Raw genomic sequence first — 26260 nt, forward strand, 5'->3', positions numbered from 1 at the left:
ATATTGCACAAAGTGTGGGCTACATACAGACATGCACATACACCTTGAAATGCCAATTCTGATACTAGAAGAGATGCTTGTGACTCTCTGTAATATCACATGTGCAAGTTGGACAGAAGAAGATGCCAAAATGAAGGTCAGTTTCTTCCCCTCCTGCACGGTGACATAATATTAATTATGGTTTTTCCACCTTTCAAGGCTCCTCTCCCCATTTCCATAATTGAAGTCTATATTAGCTATGCTTTCCCTTTCCTCTGCAAGGAAACTATTATTTATTAAGAATATATTTTTTTAGAATTGCATCAAAATTGGCTCCTTTTCAGTTCTGGGAAATAACTATGGAGCCAGAGAACAAAGGCTTGTTTAGTAGTGTTCATCGGTTGTCACTGTAAAGATTTCAGGGCTGCCAAAAACCACACATTGGAGAGATCTGCTGCGTTTAAATTTTTAACACGAACCAGTTCTCCAAATTTACTCAGGTGTGGATGGATAGGTGGAGTCAGGCAGAAATTAATCAATCTGAAGCCATAATGCACGCAAACACACAGGGTAAGTTTCTAATCCCCCATCCTCTATGCTGGCAGAAATCCAATTTTTGTATGTTGCTCCCCAAAGCCCTTTTGATGACTGGCCTGTAAGTGTGTGACTTACTGGATCTGGAGAACACCCACCCACCCACCCACCGTTACTTACAGATGCAAAATTGCAATAAAAATCCCTCAGAGCTTCTTGGTGGGGAAAAAGCTAGGTACTTTTTAATTTATGTGCCAAAAAACACTTATTTGTGAGATACTGCACATCAAATTTAAAGAGATGGAAAATTGACAGACAGCAAATAAATTAACGATAGTTCATCTTAGAATACTCCACAAGGGTCTCAATATCAATCTGACATGTGTTTTGGGCCACCCAGCGGAAACTACAGTCCTGTGTACAAACTTTTTCAGCAGGGAGCTGCTCCACTGTCCCTCAGACCTTGTGGGGGGCTGGACTCTATATATATTAAAAAATGAACAAATTCCTATGCCCCACAAATAACCCACAAATGCATTTTAAATAAAGTGGTACCTCGAGTTACATACGCTTCAGATTACAGATTCCGCTAACCCAGAAATAGTGCTTCAGGTTAAGAACTTTGCTTCAGGATGAGAACAGAAATCGTGCTCTGGTGGCGCGGCGGCAGCAGGAGGCCCCATTAGCTTAAAGTGGTGCTTCAGGTTAAGAACAGTTTCAGGTTAAGTACGGACCTCCGGAACAAATTAAGTACTTAACCCGGGGTACCACTGTAAAAGGACATGTTCTACTCATGTAAAAACACACTGATTCCCGGACCATGCGTGGGCCGGATTGAGAAGGCAATTGCCTACCCATCATCTATATCTTCTCCTTCCTCCATAATCATGGGAAAGTATTTCAGAGTAGCTACTTCTGCCTTGAATTCCTCACACATCACAGGATTTGCATCCTGATTTCAAATGAGGCTATCGACATATACAAAGCTAAGTTTTCACCCTGAAGACAGATATATAAATATATATCTATACCTGTAGTAAGAAACCTTATTTTAAGAAGGGGAAAAGTTTGATTCAGTTCAACTTTATCATGTACAATATAGGCTGAGTAACCTATAAATAAATAAAGTTATTGCAAAATGCTTGCACTTGAGAGTAATTTCGGGGTGGGGAGGAGAGAACAACTCTGGAGAGCTCCGAAGTAGTAACGTCTATTGTAATTGGGTGGAAAAGGGGAAGTCTTTCTTCACACAAATAAGCAATGCAATTACACGGCAAGTCAATAGAATAAGGCAGCTAACACGCTCCTGCGATATTTTGAAACTGTAACCCGATACTACTGTTTCCATTCTCCAGCCTTGCTTGCACTCCCTTGTTGCATACTGTACTATTTGAGGCCCAGAGGGCAAAGCGAGTGCTTGCTGTTTATTAATGATCAGAGGCTGCAAGGCGGGGGGGGGGGGGGCATGGGGCGGGGAAATGTGCACCAACACTGCCATTATTACTACTTTCTCCAGACTTTAAGATCACAGACTACTGAAACTTCAGCAGAAAGCAATCCCTTTGCTCCCAAACAAGATTTTACTGTAGTCACACACACACACACACACACACTTCAAGCAGGCCTGCAGTTCATGTGGCTCGCTAAGGTTTTTGCAGGAAGCATATGTTTCTATTAAATTAGAAACAGTTTCTACCGTTGTCAGTTTGCTAAGGGAAACCTCTTCTCCCGAAGAAGAGGAGCTTGTTTAATGGTTTTTGACAAATTGCGATTCCCTGACAGGGCTATGTCAAATAAAGCTAAGGAGCCCTCTACTAAATATATCCTTTCGAATAAATTACTGCCTCATTTACTAATCCTCTGAAAGAGGACCAGGTCTTGTACACTAAAAGACTCAATTGTTCCCGAGAATGTTTATAATATTAAGGAGTAGTACGGACTCCTCTTGCACAAAGTGTAATCAGACCCACCTCTTTTAGGTTGCTAAGCTATTAGAAACTACACTGGGAAAAATAGACTGTCCTGCAGGATGGGACTTGGAATACTATGGCTGAAATCAAGAGCAAGTCAATCTGAAAATACTAAACAGCTAATGCATAGAATGTTTCCCCATTGAAATCAGGGCAAACTTGTAAAAGTAGAATACTGGCACATAAAGCAATTATTTTTATGGGGGGGGGGAGGGAATGAACTGGGGCAGAGTATTGATTTCATATCAACTGAACCTCTCATAGAACCAACTATTGGTGTATGTTCTACCTTGCAGAAGCATAACCGAAGTCCTGAAATGGCAGTCGGAACACAAAACTAACAGAAATGCTATGATAGAAAAATGCAAAGTTGAACCTTGTTTACTTAAGTGTTGTTATTCATGTGTTCAGCATCTGACTGCTGACCATCAAGACTGGACCACTGCATCCTGACACCACAGGATTAGGAAAAAAAAAAACAGTCGAGCATATGCAATCTTAAGGCTAGATAACTTCAACTAAAGCTTTGTTTACTGTGTCACTAAATGTATGTGTGTACCCACAAACTAGGCTGCCCACAGATAATCTGCAAAGCTGTTTTTCTAACAAAATGTTGGGAGTAGTGACTAGAGTAGTGGAGAAACATCTCTCTCTCTCTCTCTCTCTCTCTCTCTCTCTCACACACACACACACACACACACACATCTCCCCATTTGGCAGTTCAATGGAAGCTGCCAATCACAAATCAGATTATACTACAAGTGTTTATGCAAGACTCTCTGCTGTACATTTCATGGCACAATGGCTTTACTTCTGGAGTGAAGGACTAGAATACAGGTAACGAAGCAACAGTATCTATATCCTTTGACCATATAGATGCACACACAAATGGCACCGGACCTAAACATATACGATGACTAATTTCATGCCATGATGAAGTTTCTAAGATGCACCAACACTTTCTGTCTTCCTGTTGCTACAGACCATCATTGTAATTTCTGGAATTTGGACTGCTTCAGGGATAGATAATCCAAATTAAGCAACTCCTCTTAAAGACTCAGTAGGTAAAAGTCTTTAACAAATGACTTTTTGTTCCAAAAGCTGGGTAAGGGACCATTCTGACCAGGCAGGTGGTGGTGGTGGTGGGGAGATTGCCTATTTAAAATCAAGACAGCTTAATGGAGAGGCAGATATGAAAAGATCACAAAATACTCTTTTTAATTATGAATAAACTTTGTTGGAAGCAGCAGTTTGATCACAGATTACACGTAAAATAACGTGGAAAACTTTCAAGGCAGGCAGCACCAGCAAAGCCCCCTAACCTATCAGAGATGTTCTTCCTCTTTTAAAATGGTATGCCTGAAAAAACACACAAGATGCTGGGAAATGCTTTAGCCCTTCTCAGCAATTACTAACCAGTGGGCCATTCGGCTGAATGGAACCATCTTCAGCTTGTTGAACAAAATGTCACCATTGGCCTGTGCATCTCTGGCTGGTGTAGTTAGTGCATTTAGAAGTCTCTGCATCTTTGGGCTCCATTCTCCCTTGCAGATATCCACTTTACATAAAGATTAATGACAGTTTTGACTTCACAGCAGGGAGACAAGAGCCCACCCCCCACATCCCTTTGCGTTGCAATGGGTGATCCCCTCCCCCTTTCCTGGTATTTATAATTACTTGGCTGGAGCCTTTATTTTTCAACCGTGCTGCAAAATCTTTTCCCTAAAGATACCTTGTTTTCCCCCTCACATTGTAGACCCTTAATAAAATACACTGGGGTGTGTGTGTGTGTGTGTGTGTGTGTGCGTGAGCGGGCGGGGTGTGTGTGTGGAGGACTAACTTTAGACAGCAAGAAAGCTCTGCTCAATCAGTATATTACAGCTTGGGGGGGGTAGTTTGATCAGGGATGCAACTCAAGCTAATTACTTCTCACCACCAAAAAAGGTGCAGTGACTGATTTACAAGATTTACTTTTAAGCGGAATGCATTAAGGATCAGAGCACCAAATAAGTGTCACACCAAAAAAGGTAAGTTTTAGGTACACTGTATAAGCTGCAAGCATTCTGAATGGTTCTGGCAAACGTTATTGCTACTGCACAGATTACAACAAGGAAAGTGTTTCCATGGGGTTCCTTTTTGCAGGAGTTTGTCCTTGTCACTTCAGAAGCAGTTTTCGGCATTTCTTGCCTTCAGCCACAGTCTGCACACAGCAGCGTTATTGGACAAATGTAGCATTAAAAATAAACAAACAAAAGAAAAACAGCTTTGTGAATCTTCAATCATAATAATTTATGTAGCGCTTTTAGAGCGTTTAAAGCACTTCACTCCTTGCAATCCACACATACACTTTGTAAGAGACTATTTCCCCCATACTGCAGATGGGGGATGAGAGCGAAAGAGTGGACCTCAAGGCCACTGAGACGAGTTCATGTCTGAGGCCAAGAAGCGGACCAGGAAATGTCCCAGTTTGTAGTTCAAGCTCTTAAGGAGAGAGATCACCGACTGGTTTTTTTTTTTGTCCTCTTTTAATGTTTGGCCAAATGGAAGGGGCCAAATGTACCACAATAGCTTAATAGGACTCCTCCGGCCCAGAGAGTATTTCAAATGATAAATACTGGTAAGTGTTGCAAGTTTGCACAATGAGAATATTAAAGCCAACGTATAGAACAACTAAGCAAACAGTTAACAGTGAAAAATACTCCTGGCCCAACTGACCCATTCAGTCATTTTCCAATGGTTTCTTTTTTCCTTTGTACATGCAGGAATGAGGGAGGCAACTACCAGATTGCTTCAGGAGTGGCACAACCACATGCAAACATCAATTTATTCTACCTGTTCTATTCTGAGAAGTTTCTGGGGAGAGAATGGATCTCAGTTAGCTTAGGATTTCAGGCGTTTGGAAGTTTTCTTTTCTGTTCAATGGGAAGAAATCAGACCCCTAATGGCTTAGCAAATTAAATGCCTATTATTATTATTATTATTATTATTATTATTATTATTATTTTAAATGAGAAGGAGCAGGGGAGAGAGATGGACACCTGACAGCTGACCTTCTCGGTGGTGGCGCTGCCCTGTGGAACACCCTCCTGCCAGATGTCAAGAAAATAAACTATCTGACTTTTAGAAGACATCTGAAACTTTTTCCTGTTTGATGTCTTAAGGTGTTTTTATTTGTTGGAAGCCTCCTAGAGTGGCTGCGGCAACCCAGTCAGATGGGTGGTATAAGAAGAAGAAGAAGAAGAAGAAGAAGAAGAAGAAGAAGAAGAAGAAGAAGAAGAAGAAGAAGAAGATGATGATACATGGAATATGAAACCAATTTTACACTGTGAATAGGGATGGGCGATGCCAGCTTTTCAACATCGCTATGTATCACCAGCCAAACATCACAATCTGATGATACACCGGGAGGCTGAAATGGAGGCAGGAACAAGCTGCATTGGCCCCAAACCTATGAGGCGCTGGGCTGAAATTGCAGCCGCTCCCAGGTGGTTTAACCCTGGCACCTCAGGGGCCAATGCAGCTTGTTCATCTCACTGGCCGATGGGGGACAGAAAGAGTTCCTCCACCCCAGGGCCTGGTGGGAACAAGGTACAGAGGCGGGCCTCCCTCAAAGGTTTGCTCGAGCAGGTGCTCTGCATCTTTACTCCTGAGGTGACCAACCACCCTGGGAGGAAAGACGCAGCCCACCCTCCTGGGTGAAGGCAGCCAGATGGCAGCCAAGCACGCAGGGCCTGAAAGGCTCTATTCGCAGGGCTGCCTCCACCTTCGCTTGGGCTACCTCTTTCTCCTGGGTGGAAAAGGTGGCCCGCCCCTGTGAAGGTGCGAGGGCTGAGCCCCCCCCCCCGACACCCACCAGTTCTAAGGCGGCACCGGCTGAGGCTGCCACACAAGCACTACATTTGTGCAGTGGCCTCGGGCACCATTGCCACGGGCAGGCGGGCTACTTCTTCCTCCTGGGAGAAAGAGGTCGCCCGCCAGCCGGCTGGTGAGTCACAGGCAGGCCACCTGCTGAGGGGCGCAAGGCTGCCTTCCACCCCTTAGCGGAGCCCCGCCCCCCAGTCTGGGGGTGGCTTGATCAGCTGAGAAGCAGGCTTTCTTAAACCACCCACTTCTCAGCTGACCATAGGCAGGGTGGGGGCATCAATAAACTGCGCCACTGAGGCACTGAGCAGAACAATTTAAAGAAGCCCCCTGGTGGTATGAGGGCCGGAACGCAATGCCTGCCTCACCTGGCTATAGAACGCAGGTGAAACAGCAGCCGCTCCTGAGTCCCTCTGGTGGCAAAGGGATATACTACCGCCGGGCAAAGCAGCCATCGTGGTCTCGCCCTCATACTGGTCCTCAGAGATGTATCAATACATTGCCCAGACCTAACTGTGAATCACCCTGAGACCTATGGATGAAGGGCAGTCTACACATTTACATAATAACAGTAATGCTAGACAAATGAGGATGAATGCGGGGTTTTTCAATGTATTACGGGCTCTTGCGCTGTTTGAAGTATAGTGCACTTGCAAGTTTTGTCTGAGAAGAATTTTGAAAACTCCTATAGGGAACTTAGGCTGATTTATTACAATTCCACACCAGCCAAACAACTGAACTCTAGAAAGTACAGGTACCTGAATGTTCAGCCACAGTGGGCTGGCTGTAGGGGAAGTGGCCTGCATTAGGATGGGGCATTGTGACAATAACTTATCACAATACTTACTTATCACAATAACTGCCAGCAGACAGTTACCATTTTGTGCTTCGTAAAACATGTTCATTTGTCCCATCTTTGCCCCTCAAAGTCAAGGGGGAGACTGAAGCTGTGTACACCTTTAAAGAGCCTTCAAAACACATTCCTTCCCTCAAAGAATTCTGGGACCCATAGTTTATTTTTCCCAGAATTGCAATTCCCAACAACACCAAATGAACTACAGTGGTACATCAGGTTACATACGCTTCAGGTTACAGACTCTGCTAACCCAGAAATAGTACCTCAAGTTAAGAACTTTGCTTCAGGATGAAAACAGAAATCGTGCTCCGGAGGCGCGGCGGCAGCAGGAGGCCCCATTATCTAAAGTGGTGCTTCAGGTTAAGAACAGTTTCAGGTTAAGAACAGACCTCCAGAACAAATTAAGTTCTTAACCACTGTACAATGACCAGAATTCTTTGAGGGAAAGAATGTGCTTTGAATGTGCTTTAAAGGTACAGCGTAGCATGTGCACAGTTTGGCAAAACATTTTCTGCTTCATTTTGCCGTACAAATCACTGTGACAGAAAGATTTAAGTTAGAGCCACTAACCACTTGTCAGAGCGAGGAACTACATACTGTACTGTAAACTGAACAAGTCCCCAGAGGGAGGAGAACTGGAGGCATTTACAAGGGAGAACTGGCAGGTGCAAGGGGTGGGCTGCTTAACCCTTTGCCCTGACCCTCCCCTGCAAATGACCTCCAATTATTTGATCCCATTTTCCCTCAGCCGGACTCTTACACGGAGGGGAAATGGCCTGTGGGGATGGTTGGTCTTCCCACAGCCCCACAACTACAATACTTAAGTGACCATGTGTTTGGAAACCCTCCCTCGTTGCCTCTTCTCCCTAATAATATTTCTATCAGCATGGGCTCTCCTACCAGCCCCAGCCATTTAAACAACCAAGGGCTAAGGCCATCCTGTGAGGACAGCGGCCCCTTAAAAAAAGTGGGGTGGAAGATCCAGATGTAGCCTGGGCTGGGGTTGTTCCTTCCTGTGTCAGCAGTGACCCCCTGTGAACAGGTTACCTCCCATAGCCACAAAGAGGTAAGGAAAAACAAGACTATGTGTCGCCACCAACCAGTAGCACCCAATTTTGCAAGCAGCCAGTCCCTCCCACCCTATGGAGGGAAACTGGCTGGGGCTGGAATACCCTAGGTCAAGCCTACGCCAGCATTGGCCTTGTCTATGCCTCCCTCCACAGATGTTTTGACTGACTAGCTCAAAAACATTTGCCGCCTCCTCATTCAGTTGAAGAAAACAGGCAAAGTTGCATTTGGTGGAACTGTCAGTTATACACATCACTTAAAGCCACTCTCATTATTGGAACAGCCAACCCCAGGTCTGCTTTGATCCTCTTGGCTTCCAAAGCTGCTTTGCCTGTTGGTTTTCTTTCTGGCCCTGCTCTGTTAACAGCAGCCTGGCGCAAAGAAATTAAGCAGGCCAAGTTTTTCCTAACAGGAAGATGGCACAGTAAGTGAAGGGCTGCTTGCTTCATTTCTTTGTACCAGGCTCCTGCTAATGAAAGGGGGAGTCGCAATTGCACTTGCTAGCCCATAGCTCACAGACCCTGGTTGTTCTTAAGCTGCTTATAGGGTTGCCCACTTTTTGTGCATGGCAGGGCTTCCAACGCCTCCAAATGCTGAAATGTAATGCATGAAACCCTAGTGGACTTCCAAGGCCCAAGCCTTCACATGCATTTTTGTACTCTACTGCTTGGCTTTTCCTTCAGTGCCACACCTTTGCCAAGCAAACCCGTTCATGCCAAAATCTCTTGTTCCTTAAGGTGCCACAAGACTTTTTGTTGTTTTTGCCACAACAGAGTACTATGGCTTCCCCTGTGGAAGTTGTTTCCTCAGATCTCCTGATTCTCTCTCTTCTTACTGCTAATTGGTTCTGCTTCCTTCAAGTCTACTGGCACCCAGCCAACATCCTTCTCTGCTCAGTCCTCTTATTTATCTCTCCACCCCTCTTCCTGCCAGCAATGTGCACCTTATGTAGAAGCCTTCTCTACATACTCCTCACTGGCCCCTCCTTTCCTCCATTCCTTATCTGCTCAGCCTATTGTTTCCTCAAGCCCTTGCCTGCTCTGGGTATGCTTTGATCTGGTTTCCATTTCTGAGTCCAGTGCTAACTCTGCAACCTTCCTCCCAGCTCCCTTTCCTTCAGCTGTCTCACTTCCAGGGTCTCCTCTTAGTAAACCTATTTAGGCAGCCAACATCTCCTGCCTCTACAGCCAGTATGACATTTTAGTTCTAGTCCAAGTGAGCTCTCACTTCACTCACAGAAGGCTATCTATGAACACTCCACAATGCTTCCACCTCTTCTCCAGCGTCATACGCGGCTCCCTTACTCCCAACACAACCAAAAATTCCCTTGGCTAAAAAGTCACTGGGGATCCAAGAGAGAGGAGGCCCAGCAAGGAGGAAATACTCTCAGGGACAGAGTCCACAAGCAGCGGACTGGCAAGCTGGGACCTGAGAAAAGGAAAGTGGGAAAGTGAAGAGGCAGAGGAGCAAAGCAGCCGCAGCAATTATGACCAGAAAATTGATGGGCAAGGAAGCTTTGAAGACTTGGGTAATGAAAGCTAAAGCAACCAACATGTGTGTAAATGACAGGACCAAATTCCACGTGTTGTTTTCAGCTAACAAGCCAACTCTCTGGTTGTAGGCTCCTACCTTTCACAGCCAGGTAAGAGTGATGACCTGAACTTTCCTTAAAAAACAACTAGGCACATGGCTCTAAGGCAGCCTTGGAAGATCTGTGGGCAACAAGCTGTGTCCTTGTCAGCCTCAGTTCCATATATGCAGAAAGTGGTTACCCTCTCACAAAGAATGGGCTTCCCCTCTCCATGCTGTCACATCCCCTGCAGGCCCCACATGTCAATGCTGTCAGGGACTATGTGGGCAACCGAGACATCTACTGAAGGTATGGATGCTCTGCCATGGTTCCAGCTCACAGCAAGAACTTATGTGGCTTCAGCAGGGACTCCCCATTGCAAAAATGCCCCCAAGTGTGGAGAGCACAGCAGGCTGGAAGGGGGCATGGTGGCAGGAGTAGAGCCCCCAGGGACAGTCCCCCTTTCTCAGTCTCTGCACACTTAAGAACATTTCAGCAAAAATGACCGAAGGATGCTAATGTTTAATCCAATCACTCTGTTGTGTAACTAATTGAATATACATATTTTTATGCCGTGTTTTATTACTTTTGTACACCACTTTGGAATACACACACACGCACAGAGTACGCAAGTGCCTACATTAAATTTTAAATACTGGATTTCATAATTAAGTCTCTGCTTGACAGAAGTCATTTTCTCCCTGATGGGTTATCTGTGGAACACTGTGTGACATCATGGTACGGTTTAGGAGGGTGGCTGTGGTGAGAACAAAAGTTGGAAAAATGGCCATCGGGGAAAGAAAAAGTTGCAAAGACAATATGCAAATTCTATAGCAAATTCTCTGTTAAGAGGGAAGCAACTGAGTGACTCATCCCCCTCTCCCGCCCCTTTCCTCTTTTTACCAACCATATGAATCAACTCTTAGTTTTACTGCATAGTTAGGAGGAGGAGGAGAAAAACTAGAACACACCATTGCAGTGTGCATATATCATATTACATTTACACTTGGGAACAAGAGCCAGCTACTTACGTTTAAAAAACAAAACCAAAGAATACGCTCTGGCTGAAGGGTTATGTGCAACAAATACAGTAAGAGAAGGAAATCAATCAGAAATTATCTGCTCCCCAAGCAGATGGAGAGGAAAGTGGGACGCAGGCCTGATTTCTGATTCACAGAGGAAGAAGAATTATGACCCTTGGGGGGAGAGGGGTGAACTAAAGAAACTTTCTGACCACTATACAGAACAGCAAGTCACTTTTCTGTGATAGAAGGCAAAAGAGATTAAAAGCAGCAGCACCCTGCAAATATTATTGCAGGCTGTTGAGACAAAGACGAGTATGAATGGCTCATCACTGCTTCATGCATGTTCTCAGTGTCCTGCAAGGCCTATCTAACCAACATAGCCAGGCTGCACGCTTTGGTATAAAACAGGGGTCAGCAACCTTTTGCAGCCATTGTCCCTCAGACCTTGTGGGGGGCTGGACTATATTTTGGAAAAGAAAAAAAAATGAACCAATTCCTATGCCCCACAAATAACCCAGAGATGCATTTTAAATAAAAGCACACATTCTACTCATGTAAAAACATGCTGATTCCCGGACTGTCTGCGGGCTAGATTGGGAAGGCGATTGGGCCGTATCCGGCCCACGGGTATTCAGACTGCCCGTGCTCCTCTGGGCAGAAGTTAAGAATGTCCCCACCATTCTAAGGAACCAATAAACAAACAAACAAACAAACAAACAAACAAACAAATATAATTAATACCCCACCCATCTGGCTGGGTTTCCTCAGCCACTCTGGGCAGCCTCCAACAGAATATTAAAATACAATCGTCTATTAAACATTAAAAGCTTCCCTAAACAGGGCTGCCTTTAGATGTCTTCTAAAAGTCTGGTAGTCGTTCTTCTCTTTGACATCTGGTGGGAGGGCGTTCCACAGGACGGGTGCCACCACCGAGAAGGCCCTCTGCCTGGTTCCCTGTAACTTGGCTTCTCGAAGAGAGGGAACCACCAGAAGGCCCTCGGAGCTGGACCTCAGTGTCCGGGCAGAACGATGTGGGTGGAGACGCTCCTTCAGGTATATAAAGTGCACTAAAAAGAAAAGTGCACGATGACAAGTTCTATATATTTTTGTCTGCTTTATCTGAATTTGAGAAAGTTCTCTTTAGCTGCAAAAAAAACCTAACTCTTTTATGAGGAGATGTTAAGGGGGCACTATGCTGACAAATCTGGATTTAAGAACTTCATTTCACAGCTACCTGCACTTTAGTAAGAGGAACCCGCCCTGGGGCATTCAGAAACTAGTCAGACCTGCTGACTGACAAGCCATACACTCCGCTTCAAACAGGTCTTCCTTCCAATGCCCCCCCCCAACACATCCACACACATTTCCCTGCTATCATGGGTGTTTCTCTATTGCTGCTCATTTTATAAAGGCAAAAGAAAATACTTTAAATTCAGTGTAACAGCTGCCACCATCACCACCAGTAACTAATGCAGAGGTCCAACTAAAGAAAGTAACAAACTAATGATTATGTTGCCTTAGAAAACTTTTCGAAGCTTTTCAGCACAGTTACCTCACACTACATACAAAGTCACACCTAACAGATCTATTAGTTCAAAGAAAAATATTGTGCACACATATTAATCAAAACCTTAAATTACAGAGGAAGTAGTTATACAGCAGCTGAATGGAAAACAACATCTTCAAAAATTAAAAGCAGTGGGTTTAGATTTGGTGTGGGGGTTTTTTAACACATATTTTATTAATTTTGTTTAGAGCAATTATATCTAGTCTACTTCTTTTCATATGAATACTGCCCGATGCAAGAAACTTTAGTTATCTCAAAGCATTGCAAACTACCCAAGCTTTCTTCAAAATGTAAAACTTTTGGAATCAGAACTCATACATTTCCCAAACCTCCAGTGATTTGATGTTCTGCAGCACCACTCTAAGCCTGATACCCAATGCAAACTTCCCTGGGTGTAACCCCTGTTCAACAGTGTGTCATAACTCCTGGATAATTTGCAAAGGATTGTACCATAAATGAGTGAGACTGCCTGACATTTCCAGGCATGGTTCTTTCTCTGCCTCAGCATTAAGGAACTGAGCCCTTGTTTAATAATCACGACACACACACACACACACAAAAATATGTTAGGACCATGGGAGCAGCAATTATCATCTACACCAGTGAATGTCTAAGTTTATCAGTGCAGATTTCAAGTGTTAGAGAAGGTGTAGACAGTAGTCAATGATCTATTTGCTATCTACTGTGCTCAGCAAGCAACTTCCACACCATCACAGATGCTCAAAGATTCCTAGCTTCTCCTCTCTGCAGGGCCCACAAGCTAGCTTTCTGAAATCTAGGGACTCTCTGAACTCCTAAAGAATAAAACAGAAAATTCCCCAGCACACTTCTCATGCGCCCTGGACGTGACAGAATAAGGAATAAGAATTGTGTGACCAAAAATCAGCTCTGGTCATGTGTTCCTATACAATGAAATGGGTACAGTGGTACCTCGGGTTACATACACTTCAGGTTACAGACTCCGCTAACCCAGAAATAGTACCTCGGGTTAAGAACTTTGCTTCAGGATGAGAACAGAAATCACGCGGTGGCGGCGCAGCAGCAGGAGGCCCCATTAGCTAAAGTGGTGCTTCAGGTTAAGAACAGTTTCAGGTTAAGAACGGACCTCCGGAATGAATTAAGTACGTAACCAGAGGTACCACTGTACTCAGTTGCTCCTGCACACAGTGATCTCATCAACTTTTTAAGCTATGGGAAGATGTGCAGCAAAAAGAAAATCTTACCTCATTATGTACTGAAAATGGATCTGGCTGTGGAAGCTGATGACTACTTTATCACATGGTCAGCAATAATAGCTGAGCTCACCAAACAGCCATGATGATATTCAGTCACATGACCCAACCGTGGGCTTTCTGAAAGGAAGAGACTGGCCCCATAACCTTTAACAAAAGGTATTCCAAATCCACACCAGCATTACACGAACAAGAAATGCACCATGTAAGGTTCACTACAAAAGACTTGGGAGAGCAACAGGTTGGTGAAGGCTGAGATGGTGACAGATTATTTCTTCCTGCAAGAGCTTTGGGTAGGGCAAAAGTTTGTTAGACTTTCTCCCAACTGATGTGGAGCTGGAGTCCTAAGCCATCCATTTCCTGTAGCACCGGAATTTGAAGAGACAACCCAGCCAATATCTGCTCCCCCTCACGTAAGAGCATTCACCAGATGATCTGAACATTTAAGTAAGTTTGAAAGAGAGATCCTTGTCGGTGGTCTCATTTCAACCTCTGTCAACCTGCTTTCAAACCCCTTAATATCTCCTTTCTCCAGCCATGGTGGAAACCAGAGGCTGCTGGGAAGACACACCAAGTTTCAAGCAGAAGCAATTTATTGTCCCAGCCAGGAATTGAAATCTGCTAGTGTACCATGAAAACCACACTTGATTGTTAAACACCTTTGAGGGCATGGGAGTTTGCATGGAATTGATTTGGTGGGTCAGTTGTTTACATAGCACACCAGATCTGCACAAAGCTACATGTGTCCATGCGCAGCATGTGCTGGTTTCCTGCTACCTGCACTGCAGACCAGGGAGAGGTCATGGGTGAGCACACTGTCCACATAAAGGGGTGGCAGAACCTCACACTATGTGGAGTGGCTTTCCCTACCTTCATTCTGCACATCAATGAATTAATGAATTTTTGTTTCCTGGATGATTAGCTTAACAATTAGCAAAAAGAAAAAAGAAACGGGAAAATGCTGATTTTACAAGTAGGAGAATCAGCTGTGCCTGTGCCCTAAACCTAGTCTGCAGCCATTTAAAGTGAACCTTGCACTCTTTCTCTTTTCCCCTTTAGTGCATTAAATGATCTTTGGACTCTGTAATCAGAGACTGCTGTTTCTGGCACAGTTACTTTTCCCCTCTCTCTCTCTCTCTCTCTCTCTCCCCCCCCCCCCTTTTTGGCCAAGAAGCTGTTGCAACTGGAGCCGTCTCCATTTGTGCTATCTTTTTAGACAGAAACTGTATTTCCAAAGAAGGCACTGAAGAGCCCTTATAAGTGGGTCATAGGAAAATTGCCCACATTTTAAATAACAATATGATCTCCCTTCCGATATACAGCATATGAATATACATACATAACGTCAATGCAAAAATTCTTCACTAGTAAATATTGCTGATCACATATCAGCACCAACTGTCCAGCTACTTCCAAAATATGCAAGGTATAAAATGAAACTCTGTAGTGTTTTCCCCACCAATGATTCATACCAAGGGTGAAGAAAGCACAGTAGTCATCAGCAAAGTGGTTCAACTGGCTATTGCATAAGACAGGTTGGAGGTGAAACTTCAAACTTTTTAGTCCCGAGTTTGGAGAAGACTGCTTTGAGTATGTACACCAAATTCAGCCAGGATCCTACAAAACAATGACTTCAGTAAATCTGGTTTTTGGTGGGGTTGCCATGTGTCCAGATTTTGCTGGACATGTCCTTTTTTCCAGAGGCAAAATCACCATCTGGGCGGATTTTTAAAATTTTGCAAAATGTCCGGGTTTTATTTTAATTTATTTTTGTACCATTTGTCTGTGACACTGGTAGCCAGCGGAGTGAGCTACATGGCGCAGACTAGGCAACCTTTATGGGGACACTCTAGGACTCATGGCATCTCTGGCGGCTGCCAGGCCTGTCCCGGCCTTCCCAGGGCCACTCAGAGGCCGAAGACAGCAAAGGGAAGAGAGGGGAGGGAAGAAGGGGGTGAGCAGGTGGGCATGGAAGGGATCAGTGGCAGGCAGGGGGTGAGTGATGGGGATGCAGGCTGGGGGGGGGGGTGCCCCGAATTTTTCTCACAAAATGTTGGAGGGCATGTCATTTTCATTTGCAATTACTATTATTAAATATTTCAACACACCTTTTATTTTTTACTGCACACACACTAATACTACTACTACAGTATTTTTATTCCTTTCCCCTCCACACCCCAGCCCACCCGCAAATGTGTCCCGGCAAATGTGTCCTCTTTTTTGCTCTTAAAAATACAGCAACCCTATTTTATGGGTGGTACATATTATGCAGTTTCCATCACTGCTTGCTACAGCTCCGTAATCTGGGAAATATGGGGTGAGCAAAAAGGAATAAAAGGAAACAAAGTGTGTTTTCTTGTGCAGCCCAAACTTATGCATGTATACTCAGAGGTAAGTTCTACTGCTTTCAGTGGAGTTTGCTCTTAAGTATTCACCAGACTTCACATTAAGTTAGCCTTCATCTCAGGTTTGCGTTAAAAAGTCACATCTAAATGCCAATGTATTTGAACAAGTTTCCCCATTTATTTATGGCAACTTCAAAAGGAAGAGAAACAGCACTGGACACACTAAACAAATCATATTTGGATTTTTAATGCGCATCATACAAATTTTAACAAGACTGCATTTTTTAAGTGCTCCTGATGAAGCCAATCTGCGATTTTTCATTATAGAGCTAAATGAAGTAGTATCAGGCACAAAAAAGAAAAAAAACACACTCTTGCAGCTGTTAAGATGCTACAATACTTGTTTGTATCCTAGGGAACACTACCACTGTCCAGACTCATGTACCTGTCTAGCACTATTATTATTCAAGTCACTAGTTTCTGATCTATCCATCTGTATATACAGCGCAGCACTTTTTATTTATTTACAGAAAAACATTTTTCAAAATTAACTCTACAACAAACTTGACCATATGAAAAGGCTTGACAATCCAAGAAGAGAAGCCTGCACAATTCTCCTATCTGACAGCTACAACAGTCTAGAGTTTGGGAGCAGTGCTGCCCCCCACCCACTTTTATTCTTTTCTTTCAAGAGCACCTTGATACAAAGGTACATGTTTCTGCAGATGAACTTTGAAAATCAATTCCCTGTCATCTCAACCAAAGGAAACCAGAAGAAATTAAGACATCCATGACCTGGCTCTGGCACTGGGTCTTCACTCAAAGCATTTACGAGAACTTCACAGAAGCCTAGGAGAGCACCTTTAGTGATAAAATTGACAGCATTCGGTTTGATTTTTGAAGAGCAACTGAGTTGCTTATCTTGATTCAGAATCTTGAATGCTAGATGGGAAAATAAATAACTTCCAGGGAGGGCCCTTGCTAGGTGAACCTGCAGCCACCTGAGCTATCCATTTCATTTTGCGCTGCTAATTTGCAAGAGAAGTCCCTGCCACAAAACATCTTGTATCAAGAAAAACAAGTGTATATTCCATGAGAAGGGTAGGAAACCAACCAAGATACTAACATGCATTCAGTATTTATGTGCTGTCAATGACTGGAGAAGCTAGAATCTACTAGAAAGTGCAAAACAAATCTTAGGAACAATAATGCTTCCATGTTAAAGACCAGCTTTGGCAGCTAGCACTGCTTTTAAGATGCAGAATATCTCCATGAAGACACCCACATACAGACATCACCACCACAATGTCATGCTGAGACGCCAAAGCATGGAATACCGTAATCTAGCTCTTTTAGTAACCTACCAGAACATGTAGGCTTACAACCTGTCTCACTTTAAAGAATTTTAGTTCCACCTACAAAAACCTTCTGCGTTGAGCCTCTTTTCCCCAGTTCAAAGTGTCCTCACCAACACAGAATCACCCTCACTTGGGGTCTGCCAGTTTGTTTCGAAATAAGACCCTCAACTTTCCCAGCTCGAGGTTCTGAAACGCCCACGCTACTTCTTCCTCCCCTCCAGATCAGAAAGCAAAATTACAGGGTACAGTTTCCAGCGAATGTTGGTCTGCAGCACATACTGAAACTTACCGGAGAGCAAAAGCAAGTTGCACTGTAAACATGGCTCGGAGAAACTCTTAAATGCGCCACTCATACACCGACGAGGAGGGGGAGAACAGGAGAAATTCGGAATACACGCGCGCGCACACGCACACGCACACCTGCTCAAAGCAACACGGGAACCTCCGATCCGTCTGCACATTTGGACCCTCAACCGTTTCCAAGGAAGAAAAGTAACTCAGCCGACCTCTTTTCCCTGCACATCTCTCTGAAGGCGGGCGGGGGGGGGGAGGAGAAAGGTAGTTCTCCGGAAGGTTACAAGGGGGAGCAAATCATGCAACCGAAAGGCAGCCCTCCCTCGGCCCCCTCCTGCCCCTCTCCCCGCGACACGGGTCCCCTTCTGCCTTCCTTGCCTCACCAACCAACTGGGGAGGGGCTGCTTCTGCTCCGGCTTTGCCTTCTTCCATCGCCACCTCACCCTCATTTCCCGAGACAACACAGTTTGCTGGCAGAGTTCTCAGCATCTCCCCGATCCAGTGGATCCCCGGGCTGGGCAAAGCGAGACACCCCCCCCCTTCCTCCTGCTCCTCTCCGGTTCAAATCTTTCCTTCCGAGCCGCGAGTTGCACTTACCACATGCAGTTCCTCCTGAGAGCGGAGAAGCATCAGGGGCTGCTCCTGCGCGCTCCTCTTAATCTTCCCCCAGCTCCATATGTCGCTCTGCTCGCCCGCGGGTGGGGGGCTGGCGGGGGGCAGGAGGAGGAGAGGAGTGGGGGCGGGGAGCCAATGCAGCTCGGGAAGGATTTAAGCCTCCGCTTTGCTGGGGCTGCGGCGGTCACGAAGCATTATACAATGGAGGAGGAGGAGGAGGAGGAGGAGGAGGAGGAGAGGCGGGGAGGGACCAGAGAGGCGGGGAGGGGGAGGCGAGGCGGCAGGCGCGGCGAGAACAGCAGCAGCAGCAGCAGCCCCGGCCAGGCAGAGCGAGCGGGCGGGCGGGCGGGCGGAGGAGAGCCTCCCCGAGCTCCTTGCCCTTTGGCTCGCTCGGGAAGCCCCGCCTCTGTCCCCGGGCGAGGCGGGCGCGTTCAGCCGCTGGCTGGGCTCTCCATCCCGCGACAGCAGGCCGAGCTGCACCCGCGGCCCCCCCGGCGGGGCCAGCAGGCAGGAGGCGGAGCCGCCCAGCTCCAGGCAGCTAGCGCTTCCAGGCGCCTTTCGTGGCGGGGACGAGGCGGGGCCAGAGCAGCCGGGCTCACGCCAAAGCGGCTGGAGAGGCCGAGCCGGTGAGCGCCAGGAGGAAGGGGGGCGTCTCCGTCTCCTCCCCCGAGCCCACCCGGCCTCTCCTCCGAGGGGGGCAGCAGGGCGGCGCGTCGGGGGCCGGAGGGTGAGCTGCACTCTGCGTATGCCCAGTGGCCCTGCGCCGGCTGCCTTCCTCGCCTGGGCCAGCTCTGGAAGCAGCCACGGAGGCTACCTGCTTCTAGATCCACCTGTGAATGCTCGGAAGGAATGGAGGGGCGCGCACGGTCTCCTACGGAGTCCGGCTGCTCCAGGCGACACAAGGGCTTTCTCTAAGACGAAGCCAGGCCAAGGCCAGTGGTGGTGGGGAGCGGGGGGGGGGGCTTGTAGCCTGACTCCATCCCACTGGAGATGTGGGGCGGGGGCGAACTTGGAAGCTGAACTGCCTTCCGCAAGAAAACACAAGACGCACAAACAGGCGCCTTGCAGCAGCAGAGCGGCTTTCAAAAGGCAAGCAAAGCAGCCGAGCCAGGTGACTTTCGTTTCCGGGGCGAAGGGTGGGGGGTGGGGGGTGGGGATCCAGACAGCTGGAGAAAGACAAGGAAACCGGCATCGAGACAGCGGTGTCGACACGCACGTGGCCCGTGACAGCTTCACGTGCACACGTTAAAGTTGCAAGCTTGGTGGCGAGGAAGGGAGCTCGCTCCATTGACAAACGCGCAAACTCACACGCACGCACATACAAAGCAGTTCCTAAATTGGGCGCGCGCGCGCGCGCGCGCACACACACACACACACACACACCAGCCTGCTTGCTTGCTGAGCAGAGAAAACCACAACTATGCTAAGCACGCGAGCTATTCAATAACTTGAAACTGGTCAACAAGTCAAAAGTGGAGCAAGACTGCGAGTGCGCCTGGAAGCGGCGGCGGCGGCAGCAGGAGCTCTGCAGAAGGAACAACAGCTGGGGTCCCCCCTGCAAGCCAGGGCAGCGATCAGGGGGAAAGGGGGGGGGGAGCGCCGGCTTGGCTGCTGCTGCTGCTCCTGGCGAAAGGAGGAGAGGGCCTCCCTCTGGGGCATGTGTGCGAATAGACGGAGGAAGCCTTGTTTTCGCCGCTCAACCCGGGCCGGACCGATCCACTCTGTTCTCTCTTTCTCCCCAGCCGTAGGTGAGCGAGGTGGACCCTCCCAGCCATTGCATAACCCGGCAATGCCCGCAGCCGCGTCAAGGGCCGGCGGGGAGCGGCGGCGCTGCTGCTGTCGAGGCGGCGAAGCGCTTGCCAATCCAGCCAGCCCGCTTCCCCGGTTGAACTTCGGCTCGCCTGGGGTAGATCCCAGCACTACAGAGCCAAACCGAAAGCCAGTCGCCTTCCGCGCGCCCCACCCCGCCAGTTACACCTGCAGGGAGAAATCATTAGAGGCACCCCATAAGTACGGTTATGCCAATGGCAGAGCGGTGGGGTGCGCTGCGTTTTGGCAACATTTCATATCTTTCCCCCCCTGTCTAGGCAATCCAGGAGATAACGGCTTTATGGGATCGTGTTGAAGACAAACAAGTCTGGGGGGGGGCAGCTTATTTACCCCTTTGGGCAGCAGTTTGGCGAGCTGGTTTAAACACCCTGGCCCTGTTCATAGCTGCTCATAATTTCTCCCAGCTCCCACCACTCAAAATGCCTATTGGTTATCCCCCGCCGCCCAAGTACGGTAGAAGGAGTAGGCGGCAGCTGCGTCACGAAATCAGTAGGAAGAAACCGGTGACCGATCTTCCTTCATCTTGGAAGTTTGTTCTTAAACCTGGGAAACTAAATCCAAGAGTTTTTCTCTCTCTCTCCCCCCATCCCAAAGCCTTTCTCCTTGCAATTCGGCGCGTGCACGGAAGTTTTAAAGAGAGGTTTGTAATAGGTAATGTAGTAAGTGACACTTTAGAGTTATATAAGTTGTTTTAAAATAGGATGATAAAAGGCAATTCGTGCACCTTGAAATGTTGGCTGTGACCCTGAAATCATGCCATCATGCTTTGCCTTCGCACAAGGTATAGCTAGACTGTGGTGTGCCCCCCCACAAGAGGCAGAAATGGCCACCTACTCAGATGGCTATACATGGACAGAGGCAGGATTTTTGTTAGGGGGGCAGAACCTCAGTTTGCTATGTATTTTTATTTATGGGGGGGGGCAGCTGCCCCCGCTTGGCTACTCCCATGTGGCTATAAAAGAGGACTCTGCAAATTCATGGAGGATTAATAACCATGATAGCTATTTGCAGCCTCTGCTGTCAGAAGCAGTTTGCATTTACATTTTGTTTTAGCTTTATATCTCTTTCGATTTTTATATGGTAAGTTTGCTTTGAACTTAAAAGGTAAAGGGACCCCTGACCATTAGGCCCAGTCGTGGCCGACTCTGGGGTTGCACCACTCATCTCGCTTTATTGGCCGAGGGAGCCGGCGTACAGCTTCCGGGTCATGTGGCCAGCATGACTAAGCCGCTTCTGGCGAACCAGAGAAGTGTACGGAAATGCCGTTTACCTTCCCGCCAGAGCGGTACCTATTTATCTACTTGCACTTTGACGTGCTTTCGAACTGCTAGGTTGGCAGGAGCAGGGACTGAGCAACGGGAGCTCACCCCGTTGTGGGGATTTGAACCGCCGACCTTCTGATAGGCAAGTCCTAGGCTCTGTGGTTTAACCCACAGCGCCACCCGCGTCCCTTGCTTTGGACTTACATTTCATTAAACAAAAAAAGTGACTATATGTGTCTAATGACTGATAAATAAAAAACACCCATTGCTGGGAACCGCAGGTGGGGGAGAGTGCTGTTGTGCTCAGGTCCTGTTTTTTTTGCGCTTCCCACTGAGACACTTGGTTGGCCACTAGAATGACTAGGATGCTGGGCTGTTTGGTTGCTGGCCTGCTCCAGCCGTGCTCTTCTGTTATGCTGCAGCTGAAATAATTTCATTGGTTGTAAATTAGCTAGCAGACCAAGTTCAAGGTGCTGGTCCCAATGTGTGATGCTAGAGTCTCTATTATATTTTTAGTGCCTAATGAAAACCTTCCTTTTCTAACAAGCCTTTTCAGGTGGACCCCCCCCCCCCATATTTGTATTAGTCTTGAAACTGTTTTGATACATGTTTTCATTGTTAAAGTCTCCCCTGTTTAATGAAGCTTGAGGATGTTTTATAAGAAGCAATTCATAAATTAAATAAATATCCAAATGCACACATGCCAGCCACATTGGAGAAGTGCAAATTAAATAAGATTTCCTCTTGCTGCAATAATCTGCAAACTGATTTTTGATAAATGGTTCAAGAACTGAATAGTTTTGACAAACTGATAAGAAAGTTAATTAGTATGCTGGATAATACAAGGCAGAAGAAGCTGGCTTCTCTACCTGCTTTTTTGAAAACAGCTTTTCCTCTTGATTTTTTTTTAAATCTTCAGTTTATTTTTCCATTATAGTGATATAATCAAACATTGAAAGCTCATAAAAATGAGTGCATTTTCATGAATTTGAGTAATTTATTATCAGTGTTGAGAATAAAGATTTGTTTGTTGTTGTTGTTGTTGTTATTGAATTCAGACTTTATTGGGAGCAGAATTAGGACATTCTGGAGGGAGGCAGCAGATATGAGCAGCCCTGGTTGAATTTAAGCAAACATAAAATGAGCTATATGTTCCATATATTATACATGTACTCTCTCACACACATATGCAGACAAGTAAGTCTGCACCACCAAATTTAGAAGTAAAATGACTGCCAGAAATCATCAGGAGAATGTCAGATGTAGCCTGAACTCCCACTTCCATTTTGTTCCATTACAAGCAAGTGCAAGGCCAGTTTCAATGAACTAATTAACACATCAAACATTCTTTACACTTCCATACCCACCCTGTCTCTCATTCCATTTCAAAATACTTACAATTTAAAAAACCATGAATGAAGTACAGGCAATTTCCCATTTACACGGAGGTTGTGTTCTGAGGCACCATGTACATCAGTGGGACATGCTTAAGCCTGCCCTGTTCTGGCCCCACTCCCTTGTGCCCCAAACAGTGCAGGTGTCAGCAGTCGCATGCATGCCGATCGCATGCAAATGGGGAGTTGCCTATACAGTGGTACCTCGGGATACTCACACCTCTGGTTGTGCATCCTTCAGGATGTGAACGCAGCCAAACCAGAAGTATTTTTCCGGGTTTCGCCGCATGCGCAGAAGCACTCTACCGTACCTTGTGCATGCGCAAAAGTGGCACATTCAGTGGTTAATTCCTCAGGATCCAACTGGAGCTCCAGAACAGATGCTACATACAACCAGAGGTACCACTGTATATCAAATTCTTGTAGGATTTATAGAGTTGTCAAAACAGCTCACCTAGTCTCATTCAAACTGCCTCTCTCCACGAAGAGCCCTCCTCCATTGATGCAGCCATGAGTTTCTAGAAATTGTTATTATTATTGTTGTTATTATTTCATCATCTATGAATGCCTTCCCATACAACATCCCAAAGTGATTTAACAATAAAACATATATAAATGCAAAATAAAGATAGTGGTTGCCAACAGTTCAGGTCAGAGTCCACACCTAAGTGCCAGGGAAGAAGGGGCCATGTATTTATTCCTGGGGTTTGCCAGGGTATGGCTGCTTGTGCTAGAGCAGTGTTGCACTGTGGTAAATAACCAGGGCCTCAAGTGTTCTTTAAAAAAATAAATAATAATGTGGTTTTATTTATTTTATTTTGTACTAGAAGTAAAGTATTTAGCATTAACTCTGGAAGTGTTCCAGAGTTGGTTGCCAGATGTGAAATATATTGGCATTATTTTCAGCTCTCCTACCTCATTAGAGGTGGGAGGTGGGCAGAGAGATGAATGAATGAATGCAGGCAGGTCCTGGCAAGGCAGAAGGAAAAGGCTGGAGTGGAGCTTCAGCCCAGCACATATAGTCGAATTTGCCTAAGTTTGATGTGCGTAACATGCGGCATGACTATATTCAGCTTCAGACCCCAGCAGTGAAAAGTACATTAGAGCCAGAGGAAGTGGTATGTCAGGGACTGACAGGACTCTGGTGAGTCTGCCCTGGGGGAAGAGGAGCTGGAGTCTGACTCAGGAGAGGGGGGCAATGGTCTGTGGGCACCTGTACCAGCCAGCAAGCAAGAACTGGAGGCAGGGGGAGCTTCTGGGCTGGAGAAAGAGGCAGGTCAGGCAAGTGAAGGGCTGGGTGCTTTCCCACCCTTTCCTTGCACTACCGTCTCACAGAATCAGGAGGGAATGTAAGCAGGAAGAAATGGCTTCCACAGAGGCAGAGTCTCTATCTTAAGTGTGCATAGCCTGTTAGGGGAAGCTACTGGTGGAGGGGAATTGTTCCTGGTTGCCGCAACTGCTCCATAGAGTACAGACCTGGGAATAGCTGCCTAGGTACTAGATTAGGGTGTGGAGGTCTCCAGAGCCTTAGAAGTGACTGTAAGTGTTATATTTGACAATAAAGAGTTAACTCTCTGCCTGGTGCATTCCTTTGCCATGGTAATGCATATACCGCCCCAGGCTTGCAGGCTGCCCCTTCCAACTCTGAAGTTTTTGGATGTGGAAGGATGAGACAGAGGTCTTTCTCAACTGTACTAACCAAAGTTCCCCATTAGAACAAACCACAGTTTACTATGTTGGGGCACATACTAGGATTGAACTGTGGTTTGACATGCTACTGTATTAAGTAGCCAAAATTCCCCAAGAGCAGATTGTAACAGGGAACTGCGGTTAGTTCAAAAGTAAAAGCTTTTTTTATCCTCTCTTCACATGTATTAAGGGAGGAAATGTGAGCACAAGTCCTACCTCAAAACCATGGTTTCCTGTTACGTGCGAAAGAGGCCAATCTGTATCATATCCCTTAAAACTGTCTTTGTTGTTGGGATAGCCCTCAATATTCCCTTCCAGATAGCACATTTAATTGCTATTCAGGTTGCTACATGGAATGTGCTTAAACAAATGTTCCAGGTAAAACTTGGTATTTTTAGTGCTGTTAATTAATCTTGAGCCTTACTACTTCCCCTCCCCTATGCTGGCACCATTTTATGAAAATGCTTGGTTGGTTAAAAATATAGATCTTTGTGGATGTTTTGCTGCCTTGCTGTACAATTCCACACCTGGGAATTCTCATCCTGCCATGCTCAAACATGCAGTTTCTTTAGAAAAGGGACTTGCAGGAAGGCAAGGCAACAGCTAAGCACATTTTTGGCGCGATTGTTGTGCAAAAAAAGACCCTGTGGACGCAATCCACTGATGTTTCCTAGCACAGGCCCCACCGAACTGTAGCACTTATAGCTATATAATGTGGAAGTATATGCTGCGTAATGGTTGCAATCCAAATGAAGTTGGCTGGTGCACAGTTGAGTAAGCAGCTCTTTCCCTGAATAACACTGCAAGAGCTCACTCGCTTGTTTATCATGTGTTTAATAAAGGCCTTCACAGACCTAATGCCACAGACAGAACTTTCCAATTGCCCCACGTCCCCTGAAAAACACACAAAACTTTTCAACATACTCATTTAGTCCAGTTCTGAGGCATGACTTGACATGCCAGCCCAATGGATTTAAAATTGGTGGTTGCAAAATCATAATGGAACCATGACTGCCTAAGTGTGAGCTACAGTGACAGTGTGGCGTAGTGGTTAGGGTGCTGGAATAAGACCTGGAATCCCAGGGCTGAAATCCCCACACATATAAGAAGCTCAAGGGTGACCTTGAACCAGTCACTCTCTTAGTGTAATTCGCCTCACAGGGTTTTTGTAAAGACAAAACATAGAGGAGCCTTGAGCTCCTTGGAGGAAATAATAATTTGTCGTTGTTATGTCTCTACCATACAACAACAAATAATTATTACAGTTGTTGCAAGCCACCGGGCATGCAATGCAACTAGTCTCATAGTTTTGGTAAGTGTGCGTGCTCTTTCAGACACCCTGGTCAACAGTTGGAAAGCGCTCTCTTTGCTGGCAGCCACTGCAGGGGAAAAAACCCTCTTTCTGCCACTTGGAGACTGAAAATACTGTAGTATTTGTAGCATAAGAAACCATGGTGTCAGCTGAAAAGAGACTGCCTCCACAATAACAGAATACAGTGGTACCTCAGGTTCCATACGCTTCAGGTTCCATACGCTTCAGGTTACAGACTCTGCTAACCCATAAATAGTGCTTCATGTTAAGAACTTTGCTTCAGGATAAGAACAGAAATTGTGCTCCAGCGGCACGGCAGCAGCAGGAGGCCCCATTAGCTAAAGTGGTGCTTCAGGTTAAGAACAGTTTCAGGTTAAGAACGGACCTCCGGAACGAATTAAGTACTTAACCTGAGGTCCCACTGTACATGTATTGATAGCCTCTTTCTTTTTCTATACAACATATTTATAACTTTTATAGGGTGTTGAGTTTGTTGGTG

The 26260-nt window shown here is 46.1% G+C and overlaps 1 protein-coding gene across 4 annotated transcripts in view; it reads right to left on the reverse strand.

Moving 5' to 3' along the window:
• Positions 1-26260, reverse strand: part of SERTAD2 (SERTA domain containing 2) — a 146822-nt gene that overhangs the window by 14527 nt on the left and 106035 nt on the right. The window contains exons 1-2 of one of the 4 annotated variants that reach the window (XM_081855689.1): positions 18257-18676; positions 17786-17892 (exon numbers count right to left, since the gene is read on the reverse strand). The exons of 1 other annotated variant lie outside the window; for it this stretch is intronic. In XM_081855689.1, the coding sequence (XP_081711815.1) occupies positions 17786-17826 (41 nt within the window). In that variant the 5' untranslated portion in view covers positions 17827-17892; positions 18257-18676. Of the gene's footprint in view, positions 1-3899; positions 4038-17785; positions 17893-18256; positions 18677-26260 lie in introns of those variants that run through there. 2 more of the 4 variants (XM_081855690.1, XM_081855692.1) reach the window with 2 other exon arrangements.

Source organism: Podarcis erhardii, assembly GCF_964252035.2.
Source record: "Podarcis erhardii genome assembly, chromosome: 3".
NCBI classification, from domain to species: domain Eukaryota; kingdom Metazoa; phylum Chordata; class Lepidosauria; order Squamata; family Lacertidae; genus Podarcis; species Podarcis erhardii.